The 13151-nt window shown below is 36.2% G+C and overlaps 1 protein-coding gene across 2 annotated transcripts in view; it reads left to right on the forward strand.

The window, feature by feature from the left end:
• The window catches only part of Spag16 (sperm associated antigen 16), a 997476-nt gene that overhangs the window by 714961 nt on the left and 269364 nt on the right, over positions 1-13151 (forward strand). For both annotated transcript variants that reach the window (XM_063237454.1, XM_063237455.1), the window contains one exon: positions 7201-7266. In XM_063237454.1, the coding sequence (XP_063093524.1) occupies positions 7201-7266 (66 nt within the window). The remainder of the gene's footprint in view (positions 1-7200; positions 7267-13151) is intronic.

Raw genomic sequence — 13151 nt, forward strand, 5'->3', positions numbered from 1 at the left:
CCCTTGAGTGTTTTGTGTGTATTCTGGTTTTTGAAGCAATTGTTTGCTTCAATTGTTGTTTTGAAGAGTACTTAGGAGAGGGAAGATAATTGGGAACTAGTGGAAGAAGATGAGAGGGACACGGCTATTGACCAACTAGTTTAACTTATGTGTCTGCAAAGGGATTTTCCTGAGAGATAAAGCCTGTTGAAACCTGGTGTCCCTTATAATGAATGACTGCTACCAGTTTTGGGAATTGGGCTGCCTCTAGTAGTTTAAGAATGAGAGGTGCATTTGTGATAAGGGTCCCCTGAGTGCTGATGAGACCCCCTTTCCTGCCATATGGCAGCATGACAGTGAAGGATACTAAAAGTGTACTTTGAGTCTGTGCATATATTTATTATTTATTTTGGCTAGTGTGAGAGCTCATATAAGGCTATGACTTTCATCTTCTGTGAGATGTTCCTGGGGGAGTGGGCTTGCCTCAGTCACCCGAGACTTGCTGACTACAGTATATCCTGCTCTCATTCTGAGCGTCCATGTTTGTTGAGCTTCCATCTACAGACCGTGTATCTGAAGCTGTAGGTAGAGGTGTGCTGCTAATGTGAGGGAAAGGAGTGGGAGTCATTTGAAGGCCTTCAATGCAGTCATGGAGAGGAGTTGTGTTTCCTCCTGAGATAGAGAATAAAGTTGCTGGATTGAGGGTGCTGCTAGTTGAGATTGTGACTGTGGGGTCTTGTATAAAGGTTAGGTCATCTGTTGAAAGCGTAATGTAGTCATCAGAGCAGGGACTGTCTTCTGGGAGACTGAGTCAGCAAGGCGATATGATGAGTAAATTGTGACTGTTTGTCCTAAGGTGCACTTTTTTTGCCTCCTGAGTTAAAATAGTTGTCACTGCCAGTGTACAAAGGCAAGAAAGCCATCGACACACCATGCTATCTAATTGTTAAGAGAGGTAAGCTGCCTGAAATGAAGGCCCCTTTTGGTGTCCTGGAACCCCTATAGCATTGCATTGTGAGTGGAGGTGTATAGTATAAAATGGAGGATAAGATTGGGGAGAGTTAGAGCTGGGGCTTTAAGTAAAGCATCTGAAGTTTGAGAAATGATGAATGAATTGGAGCTGTGGGGTCTTTGGTTCTGATAGGGATCCCTTTGAAGCTTGGTACAGAAGTTGTGCCAGAGAGGAAAATTTAGGGATCCAAAGGTGAAAAAGGTTTGCTAGCCTAAGAAAGATAGTCCTTGTTTTTTTTTTTTTTTTTTTTTTTTTTTTGTTTTTTTTTTTTTTTTTTGTAACTGGCATCTGGAGGTCACAAAATAAGGCTGTGTGATCAGAAATTATGGTACACATGGTAGGAGAGAGAGTAAGCCCTAAGTGGTGAAGCCTTCTGAGCCTTGGTTGGGGAAACTCGGTGTCCTTGGGCAGAAAGTTAAGGACGGTAGTCATGTTGAGTTAGCTGAGATGTGGGTAGGGGAACAAAGGAGGAGATCACTGACATGTTGGATGAGTGTACTAAGTTACAGGTCAATTGCTGCAAGGTCAGTGGCAAAGAAGAAGTGTGGGCTGTCCCTGAAGCCTTATGTAGGACTATCTATGTAGGTTGTGCAGATTGAAAGGTGTCTGGATCTGTCCATGTGAAAGTAAGGAGATCCTGGCGGTCAGGATGTAGGGGTATAGTAAAGAAGGCATTCTTGAGGTCTAGCACTGAGAGGCGGGGGGAGGAGCATGAGACAGAATAGTAATGGAGGTTTGAGACAACTGGGTGAGTTGGCATGACTGTATTATTGGTGGCGCTGAGATCTTGTACTACTTGGTATGAACCATCTGGTTTGAGTACAGGAAGAATTGGTGTGTTGTAGGGTGAAAGTGTAACCCTTAAGAATCCACTAGCAGATGGTAGATAAGACATTTGAGGCCCTCTAGGTGTTTTGGGGTTATAGGGTATGGTGGAACACAAGGGAAAACAGAGTTTCCTTGAGATGAACTAAAGCATAAGTGCCATGTGTAGGGCTGGAAGTGTCCCAGACTGCTGGATCAATGAGGGAGGAGGGAAGAGGAAGGGCAGGGGTGGTGGTGCATGGGCATTGGGTTGAACTATGAGGGCTGTGGGAAGAGTGAAGGTGTAAGGAAAGTTGAGTATTTAAATTATATTTCTGCAGTCTAAAATAAGTATAGGACAAGTTGGGATGACTAGCAAGTTGTGTGTGGAGAATAAGTCCTAAAATTGACAGGGAATGAGGCTGTGTTAGCTGACCTTCTTTTACTGAATTGAGCACTGGTAAGACAGGGGTCAGGAGCCCCACTGAAAAAAGAATTAAAAGACAATATATTTGTGTATCATAAAAAGAGGAAAATGTTAGATCATTAGAGAAATGGAAAGACCAGTGTAACAACTTTCTGTTTCTGTACCTGCCTTTTCCTTCCTTTCCTCCTTCCTTCCCTTCCTTTCCACTCCCTCCCTTACCCCTCCATCTTTCTTATCCTGATAGAGAAGAGGAGGCTTCTGAATGGGAATTTAAGCTACTTGTTATTCACAGATCAGCCTGTTATTTTCCACACACCATATCTAGTTGGTGTGTGGAAATCAGTGGAGGTTGCTCTGAAAAGCAAAAAAATCTGCAGAAGATCAGGGGAAGGTCTCCAGGCTTGCATCCCTGGCCTGTAAACAGATGTCTCAGGAGCAGATGCTCCTAAAGCTCTCCAGAGGTGTCTGTCTCTAAGGGTGCTGTTCAGTCCAATCATTTTAAAGCCAGATGCTGGTGGTTTTTTTTTTTTTTTTTTTTTTTTTTTTTTTGGTTTTTCTCCTGTAAAACGTAGAAGGTGAAACCTAGTCGGTAGGCTTAAGGGAGCCACATAAGTACCAGCTGGGTCCTGAAATATTAGGAAACCGTTGCTTCCCTCAGACCTGAAAGTGGAAGAAAGGGACGCTTTACTGAGTGCCATGTGTGTCACGTTGTGGAAGAGGCCTTGTGCCACAGGAATTTGACAGAGGATAAATTACTGACCAAAACTGCAGCCGAACAGGAAAGGACTCATGGTGCTTTACTCATCCTCGGATCCTTTGGCTTGTAAATCTCTTGCAAGTGCGTTCTTCTGGCCAACCCAAGCACAAATGAGAGGACCAGAAGTCCAGTGCTGTAGTTAGTGGAGAACAGGGTGGGCAGAGGACAGAGGCCCACAGTGAGCAAATCGGAGGGCACAGAGAAAGTCTCTCAAACCTTGTAAGGAGGCAGATGGACACTCCGATCTGGAGCTCAGTGGAGGAGTACCACTGGAGGTGCCGCTTAGGAAGTCCATCAGTGTTTCATATGCTAATATTTGTTGAGCCATTTTTTGTGTTATCCATTACACCAAAATTCCACATGCATTGTTAGCTCAATTAATTCTCCTAACAACACTAAAGGTTAAGTACCATTACCTCATTGTACACAATAGGCAACTGAAGCAGTAAGAAGTGAAGTAATATGTCTAAGGTCACACAGCTATTGGATGGCAGACCCAGTAATCAAACACCAGGCGTTGCTACCCCCACCCGGACCAGTGATAAAAACCCATTATTGCACAAGCTTACTTCTCTGAGAGAACAATTACCAAAGAGATATGCATTGGGTCACATCATAATTTGAAAAACACAAAACTCTGCCCTGTTTTTAATTCTTTTTCTACTCCTTTGAAAAGAAACAATTCTGACAAGAATTCACTAGATAAGATATTCCAAAGTTGAATGTCCCAGTTTGGGTATTGCTTTTGACGAAGGGTATTTGCAGACTAGAATATTAGTAACCCACATACTCACTCCACCTCAAAAAGAGTAGATTCACTTTTATCTTGGGAACAAAGCTGGATAGAAAAGCTTTTTTAACTTTGCTTAATTCATGAAACATTTATCTTCGAGTCAGGTTTTGTTACAGCAGCACAAATGTGGCCCGTCAGCACTTCCATTATAACCCTCCATTTCCAGGGCTTTTCAGGAGTGCCTTGGAGACCTTGCTTTGAACTGACTTGGCATTCAGGATTGAAATCAGAAAACTACATTTTCCTTACCAATTAATCAAGTAGTTTACCAATTCACAAGATAGAGATGGCCAAATCAAACATTTTATTAGTGCAAAACATACCATAAAGCAAATTGGTCAATTTAAAACTTTTAAAAATATTAAAACTCAGTATGTAGTATAGCATTAGATGATTGCATATTAATTCTTAAAGAAAATGAGCTATTAATGCTCCTAGAATAAAAATAATAGTAATTATAATATCTTACACTGTTCCTGTTTGATTTTATATGTAATTTATTTCTTCTTTGGGAATTGGGATAATTTGAAGTTATCAACATTATTAAAGGCATAACAGTATCTAGGTATGGAACCATAATCACAACGAGTGTGGGGTAACGTCTATATACATTTGTGTGAAATTTAAATGTATTTAGGGGACTTTTTCATTCTGAAAACTGGATTAATAGCACACCCTGATTCTGTAAATAAATGTTTGAAATTTAACTTGCTGAATACAGCAGCAATTTTGAGGTCCAAGTTGAGCTCGGTGATAGAAAATTTTGCTTAATTTATTAGTGACCAACAAAAGTGAGAGACCATCATTATGATTTACCACAAATAGCTCACTTTGTGTTTTTTCTTCCTGCAATCTCTCTGCTAGCCTACAGTAGGTAGTGAATGACAGAAGATGTAGCTGTTTGGGAATATCCACTCTCTTGCCCTCTAACTTCTCTGAAGTTGCAGTGGCTGCTGTGTTGTTTCAGAAGCAGGCTGGCAAACTCCCACCTGAGGACTTTTTCTCTCCAGCTTTTCTTTCTGCTTGGAATACTCTTTCTCTGGCTATCTACTTTGTTAACTCCATACTACCTACAGTCTTTGTTCAGATCTTACCTTGTGAATGAGGCCAAACTGGATCGCTCGGCTTGATGATATGATTTTCCCTGAGTCACTAGAGGAACAGAAGTTTCCTGCGTGTGCTCTGAAGGCTGGGGAAGTGAACAATAGACAGACAAATGAGAGAAAAAGTGTACGAAGTTACGGACGTGCCTCCGCATGGGGATTCTTGAAACATGAAAATGAAAGGAGGGACGGATGGGTGAAATACCTTCTTTGCTGGGGAGCAGGAAATGGAAAGTGAGGTCCTAAGCAGGTTCAAAACTCTAGTAAAGGACTTTTAGGAAAATTGACGGAACCCCCCAAAAAAGGCACTAGATTGTGAATGACTCCTTTTTTAAAACGAAGAACAAGCAGTAGCGATGGCAGAATCTTCCTAGATGAGGTGACAATCCTTAGTCTGCCATCCCAGGGATGCTGAAACATCTTCAGGAAGTTCCAGGACAACTGTATAATTTTTGAAAGTGCTTCCTTCAGTCATGGAAGGGAACTTGGAGATAGCTGGCTTCTGAGAGTGGCTTTCCACCTCAGCAGGTCAAAGCAACACACTTTGGTCTCATTCTCTGAGTCCCAGGATGTCAATCTTGGTATTGATATCTCTAACCCTGTCAGATATTTTCTTTTTATATGCTTATCATTTCCTAACACTTTTAAATATTGTCTTAAGAAAATCTACCTTTTGCTATTAGGTAGCAAAGGTTCTTTGTATGTTTTTCTGGTTGTCATATACTGAACACTTAGAATTATATCTAATAAATTAATTGTTCAAAAATTTGTTAAATGAAACTTGTAACACGAGTTTCCAAAACCTATTCCCGATGCAGTTTTTCTGTTCTAAATAGTTTGAATTATTTCCATAATATAGTCAATAATTTTCTCTACATGTTTGTGTCAAAATGAAAAGTCTTAGCTGTAGATATTCATTGTAGTGTGTTACAAATCCATCTTTCCTGAAAACATTTAAACTGAATTTTGGAAGTTGTTGTAGTGAACTTTAATGTCTTTTAGAAAAGATAAGTAGAAGTTAAATACGAAGTACAGTTTCCACCAAAGGTTTAGCCTGTATTTTAAAACACCACTGTATATAATTTATAACACTTTTATCCATGAGTTAATATTATTGCTAAACTTGAAAATTTATGGAATAAATTGTGATTCTGTAATTTTAAAAGAACTAGGAAAAAATATAAAGATCTTGTTATGAATTAAAAACTGGTGGTCAACTTAACAACAGTTAAGTTGACATAGCTGAATGAAATCAGCATGGTGCTGAGCATAGATGTTCCACCTGAGGAAAGTTGCCATCAAAAATAGAGGCATTGTGGGTTTCTCTAAGTTTTGCTATTTGAGCCCTTGGTTCTCTGGAGGAGCTCATCATGAGTAGCTTGCCCATTGTGAGTTCTAACATTGTTATGGAGGAGCTCGGGACCTTGTTGGTGAGAGTGGCTATGGTTCACTTTGTGGAAGCTCTGGTCCTTACATCAAGCATAGCTTCCTGGCTCCAGAGAAGAAGACGTGTGCCACTTAATATCCAGGACAAACTCATCATGCTGGCTTTCTCGCATGTATTTGACTGTTAATTTCAAAGGAGCTCCAGACCGCGGTGCCACTGAGGATGGCTGTGGTGCTTTTCAGGACAGCCCTGGTCTTTATTTTGAGCTTGACTTCTCGGCCTCAGTGTGGAACCCTCAACCTACCAGCACAGCTCCTTCACCCTGCTGGCATAGAGTTTCTAACTTCCACCCCTGACCTTTGGGCCTGTCCAGTGCAGATTTGTAAAACAGTCTAGCATGAGACCTTCTCATGGTCTCTAGACCTCCAGTTGCACTCAGGTGAGGCACTGTCATGAGCTCTGGGTCTTCAGCTGCACTCATGCAGGACATTGTTGTGGGATCCAGGCCCTTGGCTAAATATTCTATATTTCCTGCATTTTCTTGTGTTAACTCTGGGTGACCATCATAAAATATTGTAAACTCTCTGTCCTGATTCTAATTATTCTCTTTACAACCCCTGACCATAACAGATCTCTAGCCCCAGCCTAGCACTATTGAAAATGCTGTGTTAAAAGAAAGTTATACTTAGGAAGGATTCATCACTAGCTCAGGGTACAAAAGCAAGAACTGTAGTTTGTATGTTACCAGCATCATGGCACCACATCCAACCTGTCCGATTCCAGATGGTGCTTAATGACAAAAACTAATATTTTCTATCTTTAGAATGTGTTACTTGTATTAATAGGCTAAAAATACTCTAAAGCTTTACTGAAATGAACTTTCAATTTCTTTCACATAGCAGATGGAATTTTATTTTATTTCTGCTTTGTCTTCCTAGGGCAAATGTGAGCAGTCACTCTATGGGCACATGCATTCTATCAATGATGCCATCTTCAGTCCTACGGTGAGTTCAATTCTTCCAATAAACTGTTATAAGTGCAAATGCATTCTTATGAAAAATTTCCAAGGTGAAATGATAACAATGCATTTGGGGAAATAGCAATTTTAGGTATTAATTATAAACAGTGATGAATGTATAATGGAGAAGTGCAGAATTGTAACTCATATTCTCTCACATGCAGACAATGGAGAATAATAGGGGTAATGAAAATTTCTCTTGTACTAAATTCCACTCACCCATTTTAAAGAACCTTTTGTGTAATTTGGACTTCAAAAAAGTAAGCAGGATATAGATTGCATTAAAATGTATATGTGAAATTTTAAAAAAGTATTTGAAAGGAACCCTGAATAGAAAGTTAGAGAAATAAAGTTTGTCTCAGTTTACAACATACAAACGGATATCAAAAGTATTTTATCTGCAATTTGATATATTCAGATATAAGGATGATTTCACTAATCATAAAAACTGCTAAAGTTTGCTTTTTGTTAAGCCCATTGAGGATATCTTTTAAATGGTTCATATCATAATGCTGCATGAATGATATAACTTCCTACATTGTCAGATAAATATGATTTGACTAGATAGATGGCCCCTCAAATTTTTCCAAACTCTGAATAATTATTTCTAACACTTTAATTTGTCTCTAAGTTCCCAGTAGAGTGAGGTCCTAATTCTATATCTTCTTTTCCAATTAACTGAAACACAAATCTGATAGGTTATTTACATCTAACTTAAAAATAACAGTGTAGACAAAATTCTGTTACTATCATGCATTAATATTCTTTTAGAAATAACAAAAATACTCACTAAAAATTACATGTACTAAAAGAATGTTGATTGCTCCAGCTGAAACTGTGCTAGTGTCATTCTCAGTCCAGGGAATTTTAATGATAGACTAAGCTACAATTATATTTTAAAGGGATTTGTCTTTGTATAGAAGGGTCCATTTAATAGACTGTAGTGAGCCAATTAGTTGAAAAATATATTACAGATTGGTTCTAGATAACAAAATTTTATTTCTAGCAGACTGTAGGAACATTTAAGTACTATAAATCTATATGATATTTATGGTAAAATTCTACTAAGTAACATAGTTTCTCGTGCCCTAGGAAAATTAAATAGACTCTGAAATGAAGTAAACTAATAATTTGAAAGTCAAGCATTTTATTTTGATAAGTAATATCATACCTGAAATAGATGCACCATTCAACTTTCTAAATACGAAATTTAGTAAATATTGAACTAGCCAAGTGAGATTCACCAAATCAGCAAGGAAGGGAAGTACACATTAATTATATGTATTTCAAAGGGCAAAATGAATACAAGGTCCAGGTGTCCCATGTCAGGGTGACTAATCTGCTTTTGTTACATACTTTGTTCACATCAAAAGGCTGTTACAACACTCTTCCTAATCAACTTCTTAAATCCTTATTGAAAATTTCTATTAACCTAGCTCTTTTTTAATGTAAGCACTTACTAAGTAAGTCTTAAGGGAAATGTTATGATGACTGATATTTATAAGTAGAATTCTTGGTCACCTGTATTAATTTGTTTAAAAATGAGTCGCGTCACACACTTCCTGAATTGGATAGCAGTTATGACTCTGAAATGAAGCACATGCTAAGGACTTTCAGGGTCTGTTGAAAACTTGTCACTGTGACACAGTTCTCATTCAAACACATTACCAAATTAGTGGCAGCAAATGTGTGTATGGTGCAGAGATAGCAGTTCGTTGCTTGGTATTAGCCTTGCTGATTGTTTGAAGCCCCTAGGGAGAGGTGCTCATATACCTTATGAGCTAAAATTGCATGTGGCTGTCTACATGAATGAAATTTTAGGAAAATTCTATAGCAGAGATAGTTTGTAAGCAGATATCACAATGTTAAATTCAGCATTATCAGTCTAGCAACCAACAGGCAGATAAAGGGATATATAAACAATAATCATGTGTGGCCCTGAAAAACTAAGTAAAATTGTATTTCTGTGTTCATAATATTAGAGCTCTGATATCTTAATTTTGAACTAAATTATCATTGAAAGTATTTATTTATTTTGAATCTATTTTACAGTGATTCCTAATGAGATAGCCTTCTTACAAATCAAAACCAAAAATCAAAAGAAAGTTCAGAGATTACTGGAAAATATTAATAATTTAATATAAGGAAAGAGTTTTTAAAAACTACTATAGAATCCATAGACTTGTATGTGTCCTGTATGCAGAGCAGGAAAAGGACTATTACAACACTGTTCCTGATCAACTCCTCAAATCCTTATTGAACATTCTTATTAATGTATCTCTTCTTTAGTGCAAGTATTTATTAACTATTAATAATGTATCTCGATGGGAAAGAATCTCCTCTGGTTTCCATTTTCCTGGAAGTTGACCTTGCTAAAAATCTTCTTGGATTTCTTTCCGTTCTCCCTGTTACTTTTATTTTTCACTTTATCCTCACCTTCAAATTCATCCTATAATCATGTTATATTTATTAGACATACTGATATATTTTATTATTTCATTGCCTACAACTGACCTGTTTACTTTCCTTCCTTAGTTCGAGGTTTCATTTTCTTCTTGCTGGAGAATATCCTTTGGTAGTTCATTCAGAGAGAATGTATAGTTAGTAAATTTTCTAACTTTGTATATCTGCAATTATCCTTATATTATTTCCATCCCAGAATTCCATTTTGTTTTGGCAATAATCTTGTGGATGAGATTCTACTGTCAATGTGGAAAATCTGTTTCTGACTTTCTGTCTGATATAATGTCATATCTTTGATATCATATATTTGGTTTTGCTGTGATATGTCTACATGGGAATATTGCTTTTCCTCTTCTCGTTTTCAGTTCTGGAACTTTTTCAGCCATGGTTGTCTTTAAATATTGTTTTTTGATCATCTTTTTCTAGTCTGTCTTTTAGAAATTCCTTTTTGTATTTTTATTGAAATTTGTTATTTAATCTTACATTCCTTAACCTCAAAGATATTTTCTATGCTTTCTGGTTCCCTCTGTTGCATTCTGAGTAATTTTCTTGATTTATCTTAAAATTTATTAATTTTTCCTTTGGGTGAGTGACTCCTGATACTATATTCCTCATATAATTTTTAATGAATTATTTTCAAATTCTCTACTTTTGTTCATTACGTGTAACTTAGTTTCAGGCTTCATGTTATTTTTTCTTTTCTTTTTTGCCCTATAATTCATAGATTCTATCAAGTTTTAGTGATCGGGCTACTTATGCATTCCTTCCTCCTCTCCACTGCCCAGACATTTCCAACACCATTTCATCCTCATCTGTTTCAGTGTAGACTTCAGGGTAGACGTCCCACTGAAACTGCTCTTGCTCTTCATATCATTATATTCTGTAGCTAGTCTATCCTTATCAGACTTCACTTTTCATCATCATTTAAAATGTTCTTCTCTCTTGAGTCCTGAGAAGTGAAATATCCATAATCAATCCTTCTCATCTACTGTGCTGAATTCCTTGTTACTTACCTGTTAAATATTAAACTATTTCAAGACTTAGTCTTAAACCGTGTTCTTTAAAAGTTTCTCTTCTTCGTTCATCTTATTCAAGCTGCAACATTTAATTGCATCTGCAGGTTCAAAATTTGCAAGTAGATCTTACTCTGAATTCCAGACTCACCACTGCCTATTGTATATCTGTTTAAATTTTTGTCAGTTATCTCAATTAAATATTTTAAAAATTGAACTCTTGCTTTTCATTTTAATTTCAACGGATCCTTTTCCCTGATTTATCAGATTAGTAAATACCACCCTGGTCATCCTGATACAGAAACAGGAACTATGAGTCATAGTTAGCAAATGTCTTGGGGCTTTCTGTTTGCTTTTTCAGAAATTTCTCTTCACTGGAATTCAATGAACAGAAATGAGAAAAAGATATTTCAGTGTTGTATGACTCAATGTCTCCAGCATCTAGTACTGTATATTTTAATATATATATATATATTCCGGTAAGGTATTCTGGTAAGGTAATGAAGGAATATATGCAAAATTCTGAACAATTTTAACACAGAATTATGTTACAACATTGTGTGATATTCATTTATTGATATAATCATTTATTGCCCTACATTCTGCAGGTGGTGAGCTACAGAATATTTTGCAATAAGGACAAATTAGTTATTCCTTAGAAAACTTCTATGACATCATATTGTTCCATGAATTTGAAATTATCAAATTCTAGTTATATTAGTTTCTTGCTAGCTTTTGGATTCTGGTAGTATCTTTCAAAATTTAACCTATTTTTAACCTAATAACAATAAAAGAAACACAGCTGCAGTACATATTTTTCACCTTAACAAAAAAAATCTAAAATTATTCTAAGTAAATCTTTTAACTATATTAAGTGAGCTAAATCCTATTAAAAATAGATATCACTCAAATAGAAGTATTTTGTCTGTTCCATATCAGCATATATCATGTAGTCATTAGGTATTTAAGAGATTTAAATTTTACCTTAGATAGGTTAATTGCTTTTTTAATGTTTTCATTTATATTTATATAAATGCATTAATTTGAATTGTTTTCTTCATTCATTGATAAACAAATACATTCAATCACTTACCTAAAAATATTATCCCTATTCCATTTTAGCAAAAGAATTTCTGACTCCTGATTTTTTTTTTATTATTGAAAATAGAACAGAAAGCAATTTCAGTTTCTGGCCATTTCATATCAAGAAATGTAAACAATGTTTAGATTATGTAGCATTGATCCTCTAAGGGACAAATGATGTCAGGCTGTATTTATTCACTACAAGAATTTCAATTTTTTTTAATCGTTCAGCAATCCAGCTTGATGTCAGCTACCATTTAGCTGGGTCAATAATATCGATACTTGATGTCAATTCTTTTATATTACTACAGCTAGATGATGCATAACTCAAAACTTTTAATTGTGTGCTAAAAAACACTGGCACAGATTTTGTCCATCCAAAGAAATAGAAAATTTAGGAACATGAACCATGCCATTTTTATTTTCTACAGTACTTGAATGATATCGGTGCACCTCTGCACTCAAAATTAACTTTACATTTTTTAAGTTTACCCTGTAATATATAACATTTTTTTAAACTTTTGTTTTTTGTACAGGGATTGAACTCATGGCCTTGCATTTGCTAGGCAGGCACTTATGCTGCTGACCTAAACACTTAGTCCCTATATAGTATTTTTAAACTAAATATTTTATGAAATAATCTTCTTGCCCTTTAACTTGCAAGAAAAATAGATTCTATTGGGCAAGGAAATAATATAAGAAATGTAAAACAAGCTTATATAAATAAATTTTCAAATATGAATTAGAAAACTATATAATATGCTCGAAGTGTCCTCTCTTTCTACTTTGCTTTGTTCTTGGAAATTCGACAGTATAAATGACCAAAAATATAAACGATACAGTCAAGAATATATCTACTCCCAGTTTCTTTAAATTTTTATTGTTATTAGTACAAATTTGGACTACATAATAATTATATTCATCGTGGGGTGTTAATACATGTACGTAACACATCTGAATTCTTTTAATGCCCTCTTCCCTTGTCCCCTCTTCCCTTGTCACCTTCTCCTCCTCAATCTTTTGGCTTCCTTCTCATAGACAAAATTCTGTCTCCTGGCTTCCAATTATCTATTATTTTTGTAATTTAATTCATTCTTACATTGATTTTCTTGTATAAGAGAAAAGGTGATATTTAAGCTTGTGTGTCTGATTTATTTCACATGACACTCTGGCATCAAGATATATCCATTTTTCTACAAATATTCTGAACTTCTCTTTCTGCATGCAGAATAGTACTCCACTCTATACGTAGAACTTTTTTATGTATTTTTTCTTGATGGACATATAGGCTACTTCAAAATTTAGCTTATGA

The sequence above is a fragment of the Cavia porcellus genome, unplaced genomic scaffold (genome assembly GCF_034190915.1).
Source record: "Cavia porcellus strain 051 isolate PalLab524CR breed Dunkin Hartley unplaced genomic scaffold, mCavPor4.1 scaffold_26, whole genome shotgun sequence".
Lineage (NCBI taxonomy): Eukaryota > Metazoa > Chordata > Mammalia > Rodentia > Caviidae > Cavia > Cavia porcellus.